At 44.6% G+C, this 13,866-nt stretch overlaps 1 protein-coding gene across 1 annotated transcript in view; it reads left to right on the top strand.

Annotated features, from left to right (window-relative positions):
* The first annotated feature begins 308 nt into the window (after positions 1 to 308).
* The window catches only part of DEGS2 (delta 4-desaturase, sphingolipid 2), a 28,687-nt gene continuing 15,129 nt past the window's right edge, over positions 309 to 13,866 (top strand). Inside the window, exon 1 of the mRNA XM_073638433.1 lies at positions 309 to 441. Within this exon, the coding sequence (XP_073494534.1) occupies positions 360 to 441 (82 nt within the window). The 5' untranslated portion in view covers positions 309 to 359. The remainder of the gene's footprint in view (positions 442 to 13,866) is intronic.

Genomic DNA, 13,866 nt, shown 5'->3' with positions numbered 1-13,866 from the left:
AAAATTTCTTATTTTTGCTGCAGTTTTTGCTTATGAAAAAAAAAATGCACCAAAAACTCATCGTGTGAACTTAGCCCTGATGGTCTGGCGTTAGAAGACCCAACTCTACATAGAAGGTATTCTAGCAGGGGCTTCTCTGGAGGGTTTATTACGGATCAGTGATGTGGGGGCAGCTCTGTGGTTTCTCTCATGTCCTGCTGTCAGGGGATGGATGTCACTCAGCAGCACAATACAAGGGTCCGGCATGTGCAGCCCCCACCCCTCCGGGCAGGGAAGGTGATATAAGCCCCAGCTGCTTGTCCATTTCCCTCAGTCCTGGGATGGAAGAGTCGTCTCCAGTCGGCGAGACGTGAGCCACGATGGGCAACAAGGCAACTCGCGGAGACTTTGAATGGGTGTACACGGACCAGCCGCACACCGAGCGCCGGAAAGAAATACTCGGTACGTGGTGGGCTCGTATAACTGTGGGGGGGCGCTCGAGCCCCTGGGTGCCATACAGCCACTTTGTCTTGCTCAGTGGTTTTCAGATGCTGGTTTAGGGTTTGTGCACGAGTCTTTTTGCAAAATTTTCAGAGCAAGTTTCTGCTTCAAAAACCCCTAAAAAATGCAGGGCAGCAAACTAAATCTTTGCCCCCATTTAAGACGACAACTCTCGCACTTTGAAAGCACCTATGTAGGTAATTGCTCAAATGGCAATTCCCTGATCCTGTGCAATCAGCAGGTTTATAAGCCAAGATGCACATTTAAGTTTAATATACCTTGTGATTGTGATGCATCTAGCAGCATGTTAGGGAGCTGCTATTCAAGTAATTTCCACATATATAATGGAAACTTGAGCGCTTGCCATACAACATGTGCTGCGGATGTAATGTTTGAAGTTCCTTTAAAATGTGTTTCACCTGTTAACACTAGAGGGCAATTCCCAGAAGTGAATGTGATCTGAGCTGCAGTACCCAAGAACGGCCACTACATGGAGCTGTGCTGCCCCTGTGCAGGACTTGGCAATGGCTGAACTATGGGATGGGATGGGATGGGATGGGATGGGATGGGATGGGATGGGGGGGGGGCGCGCGGAGTTGGATATCAGACCCTACCGATCTGCTGACCTCACAACAAATCATCAATGTAGAAGTCGTAGACAACCCCTTTAAGGGTGAGACCAGACAGCGCAGGGGTGATAATGTGACAAAAAGGGGAAAAAAAAAGTGCTTTGGACTGTTTTTGACTGCATGATCCAGATTTAACGAGGAAAACCTTTGGTAATGGCCCCCCTGAACATGTAATTATCCCTTTATGATGAGGTGATTTTTAATTTTTGTTCCCCTTCTTTAAATAGCCATGACTTTTTTTATTTTTCCGTCGAGCCCTTATTTTCTTCTTTTTTTTTTCTTCTTTGCGATTGTATTTTCTGAATGACACCATTCACTTTACCATACAATGTACTGAAAAAGAAATCACAAAAAATTCCATATAGGGTAAAATGGTAAAAAAAAAAAAAAAAAAAAAAAAAACCCTCTCCACCCCCCTCCCCATATAATTTCCATTATTATTTTTGGGGTTTTGTTTTCATAGACCTCCATAGTAAAAATGACCTGGCAGCAGGATTATTCAGGTTGGTGTTATTACAGCGATGTCAAACTTTTATAGTTTTTAAAGTTTTGGGGTTTTTTTTGTTTTGTTATCACGATTTTCTGATCCCCAGAACTTTTTGTAGGCAGTGACAGCGTTTTTCATACTGTTCACACACAGAATTTTTTTCATGCATTTTTATATCCTGCAGAAAAAAACGCAAGTGTTTGACAAGTAAGGCTATGTTCACACATCATAGTTTTTTTTTCAGCGTTTTTTTTTATGCTTTTTTTTTTTTTTTTGCAAATTTTCAGCTGCCTTTTACAGTACCAGCAAAGTCTAAGAGAAACCAGAATTCTCTGTTCACACATCATGGGTTTTTTTTGTTCAGGATTTTGTGACTTGCATGTTTTTTTTTGGGAAATAGATCATGTCATTACTTTCAGCGTTTTTACAGCTTTTTTTTACCCATAGGAAGTAATGGGTGGTGAAAAAAAAAAACGCATCAAAATTTGTTTCAGCATTTTTGATGCCAAAATAGAATGGGGTTCTTTTTTTTTCACAGAACTTTATGTACATGCATTAAAAAAAAGACAGAAGGACAGTGAAAAAAAATGCTGAATAAACACATAAAAAAAGCACCAAAACTGAAATAAAAATCCTGAACAAAATCACCTTTAAGATCAAGTTTTGCTGCAGAAATGTGACACCAAAAGACCATGATGTGTGAACATAGCCTTACAGCAAAATAGATGTGATTTGTAAACTTTTTTCACATGGTGCGTTTTTTGTTTGTTTTTTTTACTTTTTTTTTTGAGCAATGATGTGATATTTCTTTTTTTTTCTACCCTGCAGCTTGTCATTTCTTTCAGTTTTTTTTCTGCCTTTTTTACCTATTCAGTCTATGAAAAACGCAAGTAATCTACTATTTTCCCTGCTGGCACTCTGCACATACGCCAACTCTAAATTCATATTTTTTTTCTAAATTAATAAAACACAGCAATAGGCAGAAAACCACTGCAGAAATTGTGCACTCTTTTTTTGCTGTTTTGATGCGTTTTTTACTAACCCCTATTGATCACAATATGGGAAAAAAAGAGTAAAAACACTGAAAAATTGACACCGCTTTGTTTTTCAAATTTTGTTTCTAAAATTTCAAAAATCTCACTCATTCTGCTGTTACTGTAAAATGCTGTATTTTTTTCTGCACGGACAAATGCGGCGTGTGAACAAGTCCTTAAAGCAAAATGAGATCTCTAAACTCTCATTCACAAGGAGCATTTTTTTCTTATGTGAGCCTTTTTTTATTTATTTTTTCTCAGCATGTCAATTCTTTTTCTGCAGTTTTTATCCAATGGCACCGAAAAAACACATACAAAATTTTGCTTCAGTTTTCTGGACATAGCTGGTGTTTTTCATGCAGAAAAAAAACCTCATCATAAAAGCTGTATGTGAACATCCTTTTAGCCCTCTAGAGTACTGATGTTTGGGCTCCTCTGGGGTCGCTGCTGGGGGCCTGCCTCCTCTGGGGTCGCTGCCGGGGGCCTGCCTCCTCTGGGGTCGCTGCCGGGGGCCTGCCTCCTCTGGGGTCGCTGCCGGGGGCCTGCCTCCTCTGGGGTCGCTGCCGGGGGCCGCCCTCCTCTGGGGTCGCTGCCGGGGGCCGCCCTCCTCTGGGGTCGCTGCCGGGGGCCGCCCTCCTCTGGGGTCGCTGCCGGGGGCCGCCCTCCTCTGTGGTCGCTGTTCCCCTGATGATCCCATCCACCTTGCTCATTAGAGGGGTCCATAGAGAGAATTTTGCACTTTTAATATTTTGCATATCCATCTCTCTTTTACAAGATCTCCACTTGCTTTCAATCAATGATGTTTTTTTTTTTTTTTTATTATTCTGAAGGTGTCCAATCAGTAACTTGCACTGATACATTGTAACAAATCTGGACAGTAGAGCAATTTGTTTTGCTGATTTAGGAAGTGTCAAGACTGGATACAATCAGGGGCTGGTGGCAAATTTTGGCTTAGGGGGCAAGCACACAGCAGCGGCCCATCTTTTTTGTATTTATCTATGACTACTTCACAAAGGGAGCAGAGGTTAGAAGACAAAATAAGTCTATGGAGCGTAAGAATGAGGCTCATAACAAGAGTCCATAGACTTATATTGTTAAAGAGACTTCCACGTCACATAGAGCAAAGAGTGAGGCGAAGAGTCTGAAGAGCGATGACGTCACTGAGAAGAGGAGCAGAGCGGCGCTGGATACCGGAGAAGGCGCTAGGTGAGTATATTAACACAGTCACACTACAGTACACTAACATTACACAGAATCAGGAGTAATTGGAGACTTCTTTAAAGCACAATATACGTGACTACAGTCATATCCTTTCCTTGTTGTAGACCTGGTTATATTTTGAAATAAAAAAACAGGAGAATATGTTACTGGTGAATGATAGATCGGTGACACATCCTGTATGACATCTGATGTCTGTGCAGAGAGTATATAACATCCAGTATACAGGAGAACATGTGACTGTTATATACTATAGTACAGACATCAGATGGCATATACAGATAATGTGACTATTGTATATTATACTATGAGTACAGACATCAGATATTATACCATTCACATATTATCCTGTATATAACATCAGATGTCTGTACACATAGTATATTATATACAAAATACAGGAGAATGTGATAGAATATACACTGTGATACAGACATCAGATACCTGTGCACATCCAGTATACAGGATATTATGTGAATGGTAGAAGACATACCGAGATACAGACATTGGATATTATACCATTAACATATTATCCTGTATATAACATCAGATGTCTGTGCACATAATATAGCACATACAATATAAAGAGTAATACATGACTGATATAAATTATATTAGGAGTACAAATATCAAATGTCTTATACAGATTTGTGATGATATATATACTATCACATGCTATCCTTTATACTGTATAACATCTGGTATACAGTACAGACCAAAAGTTTGGACACACCTCTTGCCATAATACAAATTCTAACAGTCTATTCAGTAGGACTATCAGCTGTGTATCCACCTGACTTCTGCACAACACAACTGATGGTCCCAACCCCATTTATAAGGCAAGAAATCCCACTTCTTAAACCTGACAGGGCACACCTGTGAAGTGAAAACCATTTCTGGTGACTACCTCTTGAAGCTCATCAAGAGAATGCCAAGAGTGTGCAAAGCAGTCATCAAAGCAAAAGGTGGCTACTTTGAAGAACCTAGAATATAAGACATATTTTCAGTTGTTTCACACTTTTTTGTTAAGTATATAATTCCACATGTGTTAATTCATAGTTTTGATGCCTTCAGTGTGAATGTACAATTTTCATAGTTATGAAAATACAGAAAAATCTTTAAGTGAGAAGGTGTGTCCAAACTTTTGGTCTGTACTGTATATGTGAACAGACATCAGATGTTATGTACAGGATAATATGTGACTTGTATAATATCTGATGTTTGTACCCTTAATATAATATATATCACTCAGGTATTATCCTGTATATAACATTGGATCTCTGTGCACATAGGATATTGCATACAGTAGACAGATTAGCATATGATATACTGACTACAGACATTAGATGTCATATATATATAATATGTGATGGTATGTAATATACTATTAGTACAGATGTCACATATTATCCTGTATCTAACATCTGATGTCTATGTTCATAGTATACCACATATAGTATACAGGATAATATGTGTGATATGATATACTGTGACTACAGATTCCAGATGTCATATACAAGATAGTATGTGACTGGTATATATTATAAGTACAGAACATCAGATATTCTAGAAGTCCCATAATATCCTGTATATACCACAGGATGTCTGTGCACATAATATATAGTGTATAGGAGAATATGTGACTGGTATAATATCACATTGGATGTCTGTAGTCACAGTATATCATTTAAGTACAAAATATCAGATATTATTCAATCACATATACACTCCCCTCTGGTTCACACCTGAACGCATTCTGTAGCAAATCTATTGTGAGCAAGGTGTCTGCTATAGACTTTAGTCTGTGTCCATCGCCTTAAGTGTCCCATTGTTAAGTGTGAGAAATATGAATTATACCTGAATTGAACTGAAGGGAACTGGATACTTGGACACTGTAAACAATGTTTGTTTTTGTTTTCTCTCACCTGCTTAATCCTTCACTTTTTACTACCACCCTACACCTAGTAATGAACTCTTCATCTCTCCCTCCATCCTCCCCATCCACCTCACCTCCCCCTCAGAACTATTCCTCAACATTCAATCCTGTGTCTCCAAACACAGACAGCCACCTCATGCCCTCTCCTGCTCCCACCTACTAATACTTTCTCTGCTCCTCCTCACTGCTGGCGATATCTCCCCAAATCCTGGCCCTCCTCACCACATCGACCACAGCCCCCTCCACTTCCTATCCACGATCTATCACAAACTCTCACAACCCTTCTAACCTCATACACATCCGCCCAATCCCCCCGCTTCCCCAGTCCCACTAACAGGAGCTCTATGGAACGCTCGCTCCGTCTGTAACAAACTTTACAACATCCATGATCTTTTCATCACTAGCAAACTTTCATTCCTCGCCATCACCAAAACCTGGCTCACCCCCTCTGACACTGCCTCTCCAGCTGCACTTTCATACGGTGGATTCCACCTTTCCCACACACCCTGCCCCATTGGCAAGCATGGTGGAGGAGTAGGTTTTCTCCTGTCAGATAACTGCTCCTTAACCCAAATCCCACAGTCATCCTCCTTTACTCTCCCCTCTTTTGAGGTGCACTGTGTGCGCATCTATTCCCCCTCCAACTGGCTGTCATTTACCGCCCCCCAGTACCAGCCACCACCTCCTTAGACCATTTCACCATCTGGCTACTTAAATTCCTTTCCGCCGACACCCCCACTATCATCCTGGGCGACTTCAACATCCCCATTGATTCTTCTCTCTCAGCTGCCCCTAATCTTCTATCCATTCTGACCACAACCTACTTGCATGATCTTCCCTCTCCTCTTCAGGGCAACAATCCTCACTCCACAAACTTGCATACCCGCTCAGAAATCTTAAACACCTTGACCTACACTCACTCTCTGAATCCCTCTTACTGACATTAATTCCTTACATGATGAAGATGTTGCTGCCGCTTTATATAACACCACAACAGCTGCAGCTGTCAATTCGGTCACCCCCCTCACACATACCAAAGCTCGCACAATCAACAGGCAACCCTGGCACAGCAGCCTAACCAAAGAACTGTGACGGGCCTCCAGGGTTGCTGAGCGTAGATGGAAAAGGTCCCACTCCAATGAGCACTTCATTGCATTTAAACAGTCCCTCACTACCTTCAAGTTGACACTCAATGCAGCAAAACAAACACACTTCTCATCTCTCATATCCTCACCATCTGACAACCCTAAACAGCTATACAACACCTTCAATTCTCTCCTCCTCCCCCCAGCGCTTCCTCCCTCTCATCTCAGCAAAGACTTTGCCTCATTCTTGAAGCAGAAGATTGACACCATCAGACAAAGCTTTTTCCCTAAAGTCCCCCCAGCCCCCCCTCACACCTATTCAATCCTCCTCCTTCAAAACCAGCTTCTCCACCATTACAGAAAATCAACTTTCCTCTTTACTCTCCAAATCACACCTCACACCTGCGAACTTGACCCAGTCCCATCCCACCTCATCCCCAACCTTACCACTATCTTCATCCCAACCTTAAACCCATCTTTTCAACCTGTCACTAACAACTTGGTGTTTTCTCCTCATGCTTCAAACATGCCTCAATCACACCCATCCTCAAAGTCCTCCCTTGACCCATCCTGTCTGACAAGCTACCGCCCCATATCACTTCTCCCCTATGCCTCAAAGCTATTGGAACAACATGTCCACTTTGAACTGTCCTCCCACCGCTCCTCCTACTCTGACTGCACCATTCTACTGAAACTGCCCTGACTAAAGTCACCAACGACCTACTAACCGCCAAATCCAAGCGACACTACTCTGTCGTCCTCCTCCTCCTGGACATGTCATCTGCCTTTGATGCAGTGGACCATTCCCTCTTACTACAGACTCTCTCATCTCTTGGCATTACAGCATTGACCCCATCTTATATAATAATAATAATAGTTTTTATTTTTATAGCGCCAACATATTCCGCAGCACTTTACAAATTTTAGGGGGGACATATACAGACACTACAGAATAAGCATATCTCATATCGAAAGGAGTGAGGGCCCTGCTCGCAAGCTTACAGTCTATGAGGAAATGGGGGAGACACAAAAGGTAAAAAGTACATATATTGTATAATGCAGCCTTGCTATACTATATAGGATAAATAATAATACATGGACTGGTCGCCAGCCAGTATGTGTGCAGTCCTGACCGAGGCTATTAAGTGCATGGTTTGTATGAACCTGAAGTTGAAGAAGATTTTTATATCTCTTCATACCTAACAAACAGGATATTCAGCTTCTCCCACTCACACACCACCTCCTCATCTCGCCCCCTATCTGTCGGTGTCCCCCAAGGCTCAGTTCTAGGACCCCTGCTCTTCTCCATCTACACCTTCGGCTTGGGACAGCTCATAGTCTCATGGCTTTCAGTATCACCTCTATGCTGATGACACACAGATCTACCTCTCTGGACCTGATGTCACCTCCCTACTAACTAAAATCCCACAATATCTGTCCGCTATTTCATCCTTCTTCTCTGCTAGATTTCTAAAACTTAACATGGATAAAACTGAATTCATCATCTTTCCACCATCTCATTCACCCCCCCCCCCCACCTGACCTATCTATCAACGTCAATGGCTGTCCACTCTCCCCAGTCCCACAAGCTCGCTGCCTCTGGGTAACCCTGGACTCTGATCTCTCCTTCAAACCACATATCCAAGCCCTTTCCACTTCCTGCCGACTCCAACTCAAAAATATTTCCCGGATCCGCACATTCCTCAACCATGAATCTGCGAAAACACTAGTGCATGCCCCCATCATCTCCCTCCTTGACTACTGCAACCTCCTGCTGTGGCCTCCCTTCCAACACTCTCGCACCCCTCCAATCTATCCTAAACTCTGCTGCCCGACTAATCCACCTACCCCCCTCCACCCACTATTCCCCGGCCTCTCCTATCTGTCAATCCCTTCACTGGCTCCCCATTGCTCAGAAACTCCAGTTCAAAACCCTAACCATAGTATACAAAGCCATTCACAATCTGTCTCCTCCATACATCTGTGATCTAGTCTCCCGTTACATACCTGCACGCAACTTCCGATCCTCACAAGATCTCCTGCTCTACTCCCCTCTTATCTCCTCTTTCCACAATCGCATACAAGATTTCTCCTGTGCTTCCCCCTTTCTCTGGAACTCTCTACCCCAACACATCAGGCTCTCGCCTACTGTGGAAACCTTCAAAAGGAACCTGAAGACCCACCTCTTCCGACAAGCCTACAACCTGCAGTAACCCTCGCTCCACCATACCGCTGCACGACCAGCTCTACCCTCACCTACTGTATCCTCACCCATTCCTTGTAGACTGAGAGCCCTCATGGGCAGGGTCCTCGCTCCTCCTGTACCAGTCGCCATCACGTATTGTTCAAGGTTATTGTAATTGTTTTTGCATATATACGCCTTTTTCACATGTAAAGCGCCATGGAATAAATGGCGCTATAACAATAAATAATAATATAACATTGGATGTCTGTGCACATAAGATACCACATATAGTGTACAGATTAGTATATGAAAGGGGTTGTTCATTTTCCTCCCGGGACACATGACAGACTGTGACTGTTTTGGAAGCCGAAATAATAGACTGAAATAAATTCTGCTCAATATTGCTATTTACATATTAATTATAATTATTTATTCATTTTATATTAATATTTTGGAGCAGAACGAAGTATGCTGACACTCCCCATATATACAGTATGAGCCCCCACCTTGCCCTCTATATATAGTGTAAGCCCTCATATAGCCCCTATATATACAGTATGAACTCTCACATAGCCTCTCTATATATAGTATGAGCCCTCTATATACAGTATGAGCCCCCACATAGCCCTCTATATACAGTATGAGCCCCCACATAGCCATCTATATACAGTAGGAGCCCTCACACAGCCTCTCTACATACAGTACGAGTCTCACATAGCCTCCCTATATAGTGTATGAGCCCTCACATAGCCTTCCTATCTACAGTATGAGCCTTCACATAGCCCCTCTATATACAGTATGAGTCCCCACATAGATCCCTACATACAGTATAAGCCCCAACATATCCTCCTATATACAGTATGAGCCCCCACATATCTTTATATAAAGTATGAGCCCCCACATAGCATCAATCTCGGTTGCACACGCTAATTTGCTGTTTAGTGGAAGGAGCCGGCAACCCCTTTTTCCACCTGTGTATTCACTGCTGTCGGCATCCTTAGGATACAGATAGTGGTGATATCTGGAATCGGGGTGTGGGCGAGAGAGAACCTGGTGCCGTCCAGTAGGCACACACCCCCAAAATAACGCTTGTCAGAGCACACATTCGCTCTTCTGTCGGCACCATTATAGTCTAAGGCCCCGTTAGCACATACACCCGAATCGTGGCAAATCTTGGCCACACCCCAATCCATGCCCATTTACCATTTCTTTCTCTCCTGGCAGGAGGAATTGTCAGAGGGGCACTGATAATGAGGGGCATTCAGCAGACGCCAGAGACAGCAGGGTGCAGACCCAAATTCAGCACTATCCGCTGTATCCGGGACAGTTGGGACTAGAGAGGAGCGGATGGATTCACGGGTCTCCAGTCCAGCATCCAGGTCAGTATTACCTGGCGGCTGGACAGGAGGCCGTGAATCTCTAATGTTCTGGCATCCCCTGCGGCTTTTGATCACCCAGGGCGCCTCAACGTCATCTATGCGTCCTACTCATCTCTAGTTGAGACCTGTGGATTATTTTTTGTTACTTCATTTAGTCGGAGCTGCCAAAAGGTTCTGATCTTTATGTAGCTTCACTATACGACATCTTGCTTTTTTGTGTCTGTAAGGCCGTGTTCACATGTTCCAATCCTGGTATGCATGGCCCCCTCATCCCCCAATCATGGTATGTATGGCACCCCTCATCCCCCAATCATGGTATGTATGGCACCCCTCATCCCCCAATCATGGTATGTATGGCACCCCTCATCCCCCAATCCTGGTATGCATGGCCCCCCCTGTCCTGGTATACATTGCCCCCCCATCACTGCACACACAAAAAAAATAAACACTTCTACCAGGGCTGTGGAGTCGGAGCCCATTTTTGTGGAGTCGGTATAAAATGGACCAACTCCGACTCATAAAATATATAACAAATTGGGTACAGTAGTTCAATGCAGTTTGTGGGGAATATTTTTTCATAAGAATTTGGGAAAGTTATGAAATGTCCTATAATTGTCTGTCCTATTCCTGATCTAAGGGTCTAGACTTTTAGCTGAGATGAATCTGTGCTATAGTAAATTTATCACTTAAACATGAGCCATGTATGAGGGAGTCATAGTTGGAGTCGGAGGTTTGGCTTACCGACCCCACAGCCCTGACTTCTACTCTCCTTCCTTCCCTCTGCTCCAGTGCTGCATCCAATTCTGCCAGCAGCAGCTCACCTCAGCATCTGAGGAGCGCATGACATCACTGCCATGCGCCCTCAGACGCTGATGTGGGCTGCGGGGATATTCACACCTCTCCACGCCAGGACTATGGGTATGGAGAGGAGTGAACAGTCATTCTCCTTAATAGCACGCAGTGTCAGCACGGCTGCAGCTCCAACTGCGGCTCAGCGATTCTGTGTGCCTGCTACTGTCCTGTATATATACACTGCACAGTACCACTCCTCCTGTCCTGTATATATACACTGCACAGTACCACTCCTCCTGTCCTGTATATATACACTGCACAGTACCACTCCTCCTGTCCTGTATATATACACTGCACAGTACCACTCCTCCTGTCCTGTATATATACACTGCACAGTACCACTCCTCCTGTCCTGTATATATACACTGCACAGTACCACTCCTCCTGTCCTGTGTATATACACTGCACAGTACCACTCCTCCTGTCCTGTGTATATACACTCCACAGTACCAAGGGTGAGCTGGACCGCAGAGGGAAGGCAAAAGGGCCAACAAGTGCTAAGCATCTCTGGGAACTCCTTCAAGATTGTTGGAAGACCATTTCCGGTGACTACCTCTTGAAGCTCATCAAGAGAATGCCAAGAGTGTGCAAAGCAGTCATCAAAGCAAAAGGTGGCTACTTTGAAGAACCTAGAATATAAGACATATTTTCAGTTGTTTCACACTTTTTTGTTAAGTATATAATTCCACATGTGTTAATTCATAGTTTTGATGCCTTCAGTGTGAATGTACAATTTTCATAGTCATGAAAATACAGAAAAAAATGAGGTGTGTCCAAACTTTTGGTCTGTACTGTACACTGCACAGTACCACTCCTTCTGTCCTGCGTATATACACTGCACAGTACCACTCCTTCTGTCCTGCGTATATACACTGCACAGTACCACTCCTTCTGTCCTGCGTATATACACTGCACAGTACCACTCCTCCTGTCCTGCGTATATATCTGCACAGTACCACTCCTGTCCTGCTTATATACACTGCACAGTACCACTCCTCCTATCCTGCGTATATACACTGCACAGTACCACTCCTCCTGTCCTGCGTATATACACTGCACAGTACCACTCCTCCTGTCCTGCGTATATACACTGCACACAGGCCCGGCGTCAGCTCCCGGGCAAGTGCTGGGGCCCTGAGCAGGCGGGGGGCCCACTCGCCGTCGGACACCCCGGCGCACTATGGGACCCGTGAGCGGTGCGATGCTGGTGCCAGCGCCTGCCACACCCCCCCTTCCCCCGCTTGCTCAGGGCCCCGGCACAATACTTACCTCTCCCCGTGCCTCTGCAGCAGCTGCGGTCGCTTCTGCGGCTGCTGCACTGTGACGTCTCAGGTCAGAGGGCGCAGTGACGTCTTTACACCGTGCCCTCTACTGAACAGTTACAGCGCAGAGCAGGAAGACGCCAGCGACGCTGAAGTCCAGAGCAGCGGCAGCAGGTGAGAAATGAGGTGAGTATTTGATTAAATTTTTTTTAATATATGTATGGGGCATTATATGGGGGGGGGGAGGTGACATCCTGCATGGGGCATTATATGGGGGGGGTGACATCCTGCATGGGGCATTATATGGGGGGAGAGAAGTGACATCCTGCATGGGGCATTATATGGGGGGAGAGAAGTGACGTCCTGCATGGGGCATTATATGGGGGGGGAACAAGCGACATCCTGCATGGGGCATTATATGGGGGGGGCAAGGTGAAATCCTGCATGGGGCATTAAATGGGGGGTGACATCCTGCATAGGGAATTATATGGGGGGGTGACATCCTGCATATGGCATTATATGGGGGGGTGGTGACATCCTGCATAGGGCATTATATGGGGGGGAGGTGACATCCTCCATAGGGCATTATATGGGAGTGGTGACATCCTGCATGGAGCATTATATTGGGGGGAGAGGTGACATCCTGCATGGGGCATTATATAGGGGGGAGAGGTGACATCCTGCATGGGGCATTATATCGGAGGGGGGTGACATCCTGCATGGGTCATTATATGGGGGGGAAGTGACATCCTGCATGGGGCATTATATGGGGGGGAAGTGACATCCTGCATGGGGCATTATGTGCGGGCCAGTATTCTGTATGGAGCGTTATATGGGGGCCAGTATCCTGTATGGAGCGTTATATGGGGGCCAGTATCCTGTATGGAGCGTTATAAGGGGGCCAGTATCCTGTATGGAGCGTTATAAGGGGGCCAGTATCCTGTATGGAGCGTTATAAGGGGGCCAGTATTGTTAGAACCCTCCTGTTTGTTTTTTCCATCTTGTGTTTTGCCGTCACATGACCATTTGCCTTTATATTCCAGCTCTGCCTTTTGGCTGTGCTCCACTTCAGTGTTGGTTGACTGTTTCTCTAGCCAGGTGCTTCTGTGCCTATCTCTGTCAGTTCGCTTGGTCCTTTTGGGACTTCTTGTACCTTTTTGTCAGTTTACCTTTTTGTGTTCTGCAACAACTTTCTCTGTTCAGGAGGTGTCCCATTTTTTTTTCCAGTCCTTAGTTCTTTTAGGGACCGCTTCCCTTTATTCTATAGGTCTTCGTTCAGACTAGCCTAGGACTAAGGCAGGTCCGTTCGCTAGGAACAG

Source organism: Phyllobates terribilis, unplaced genomic scaffold, assembly GCF_046119375.1.
Source record: "Phyllobates terribilis strain yellow unplaced genomic scaffold, ASM4611937v1 Scaffold_7__3_contigs__length_470593459, whole genome shotgun sequence".
NCBI classification, from domain to species: Eukaryota; Metazoa; Chordata; class Amphibia; order Anura; family Dendrobatidae; genus Phyllobates; species Phyllobates terribilis.
Note: the sequence above shows the minus strand (reverse complement) of the source record. Positions and strands in the feature narration are given on the sequence as shown.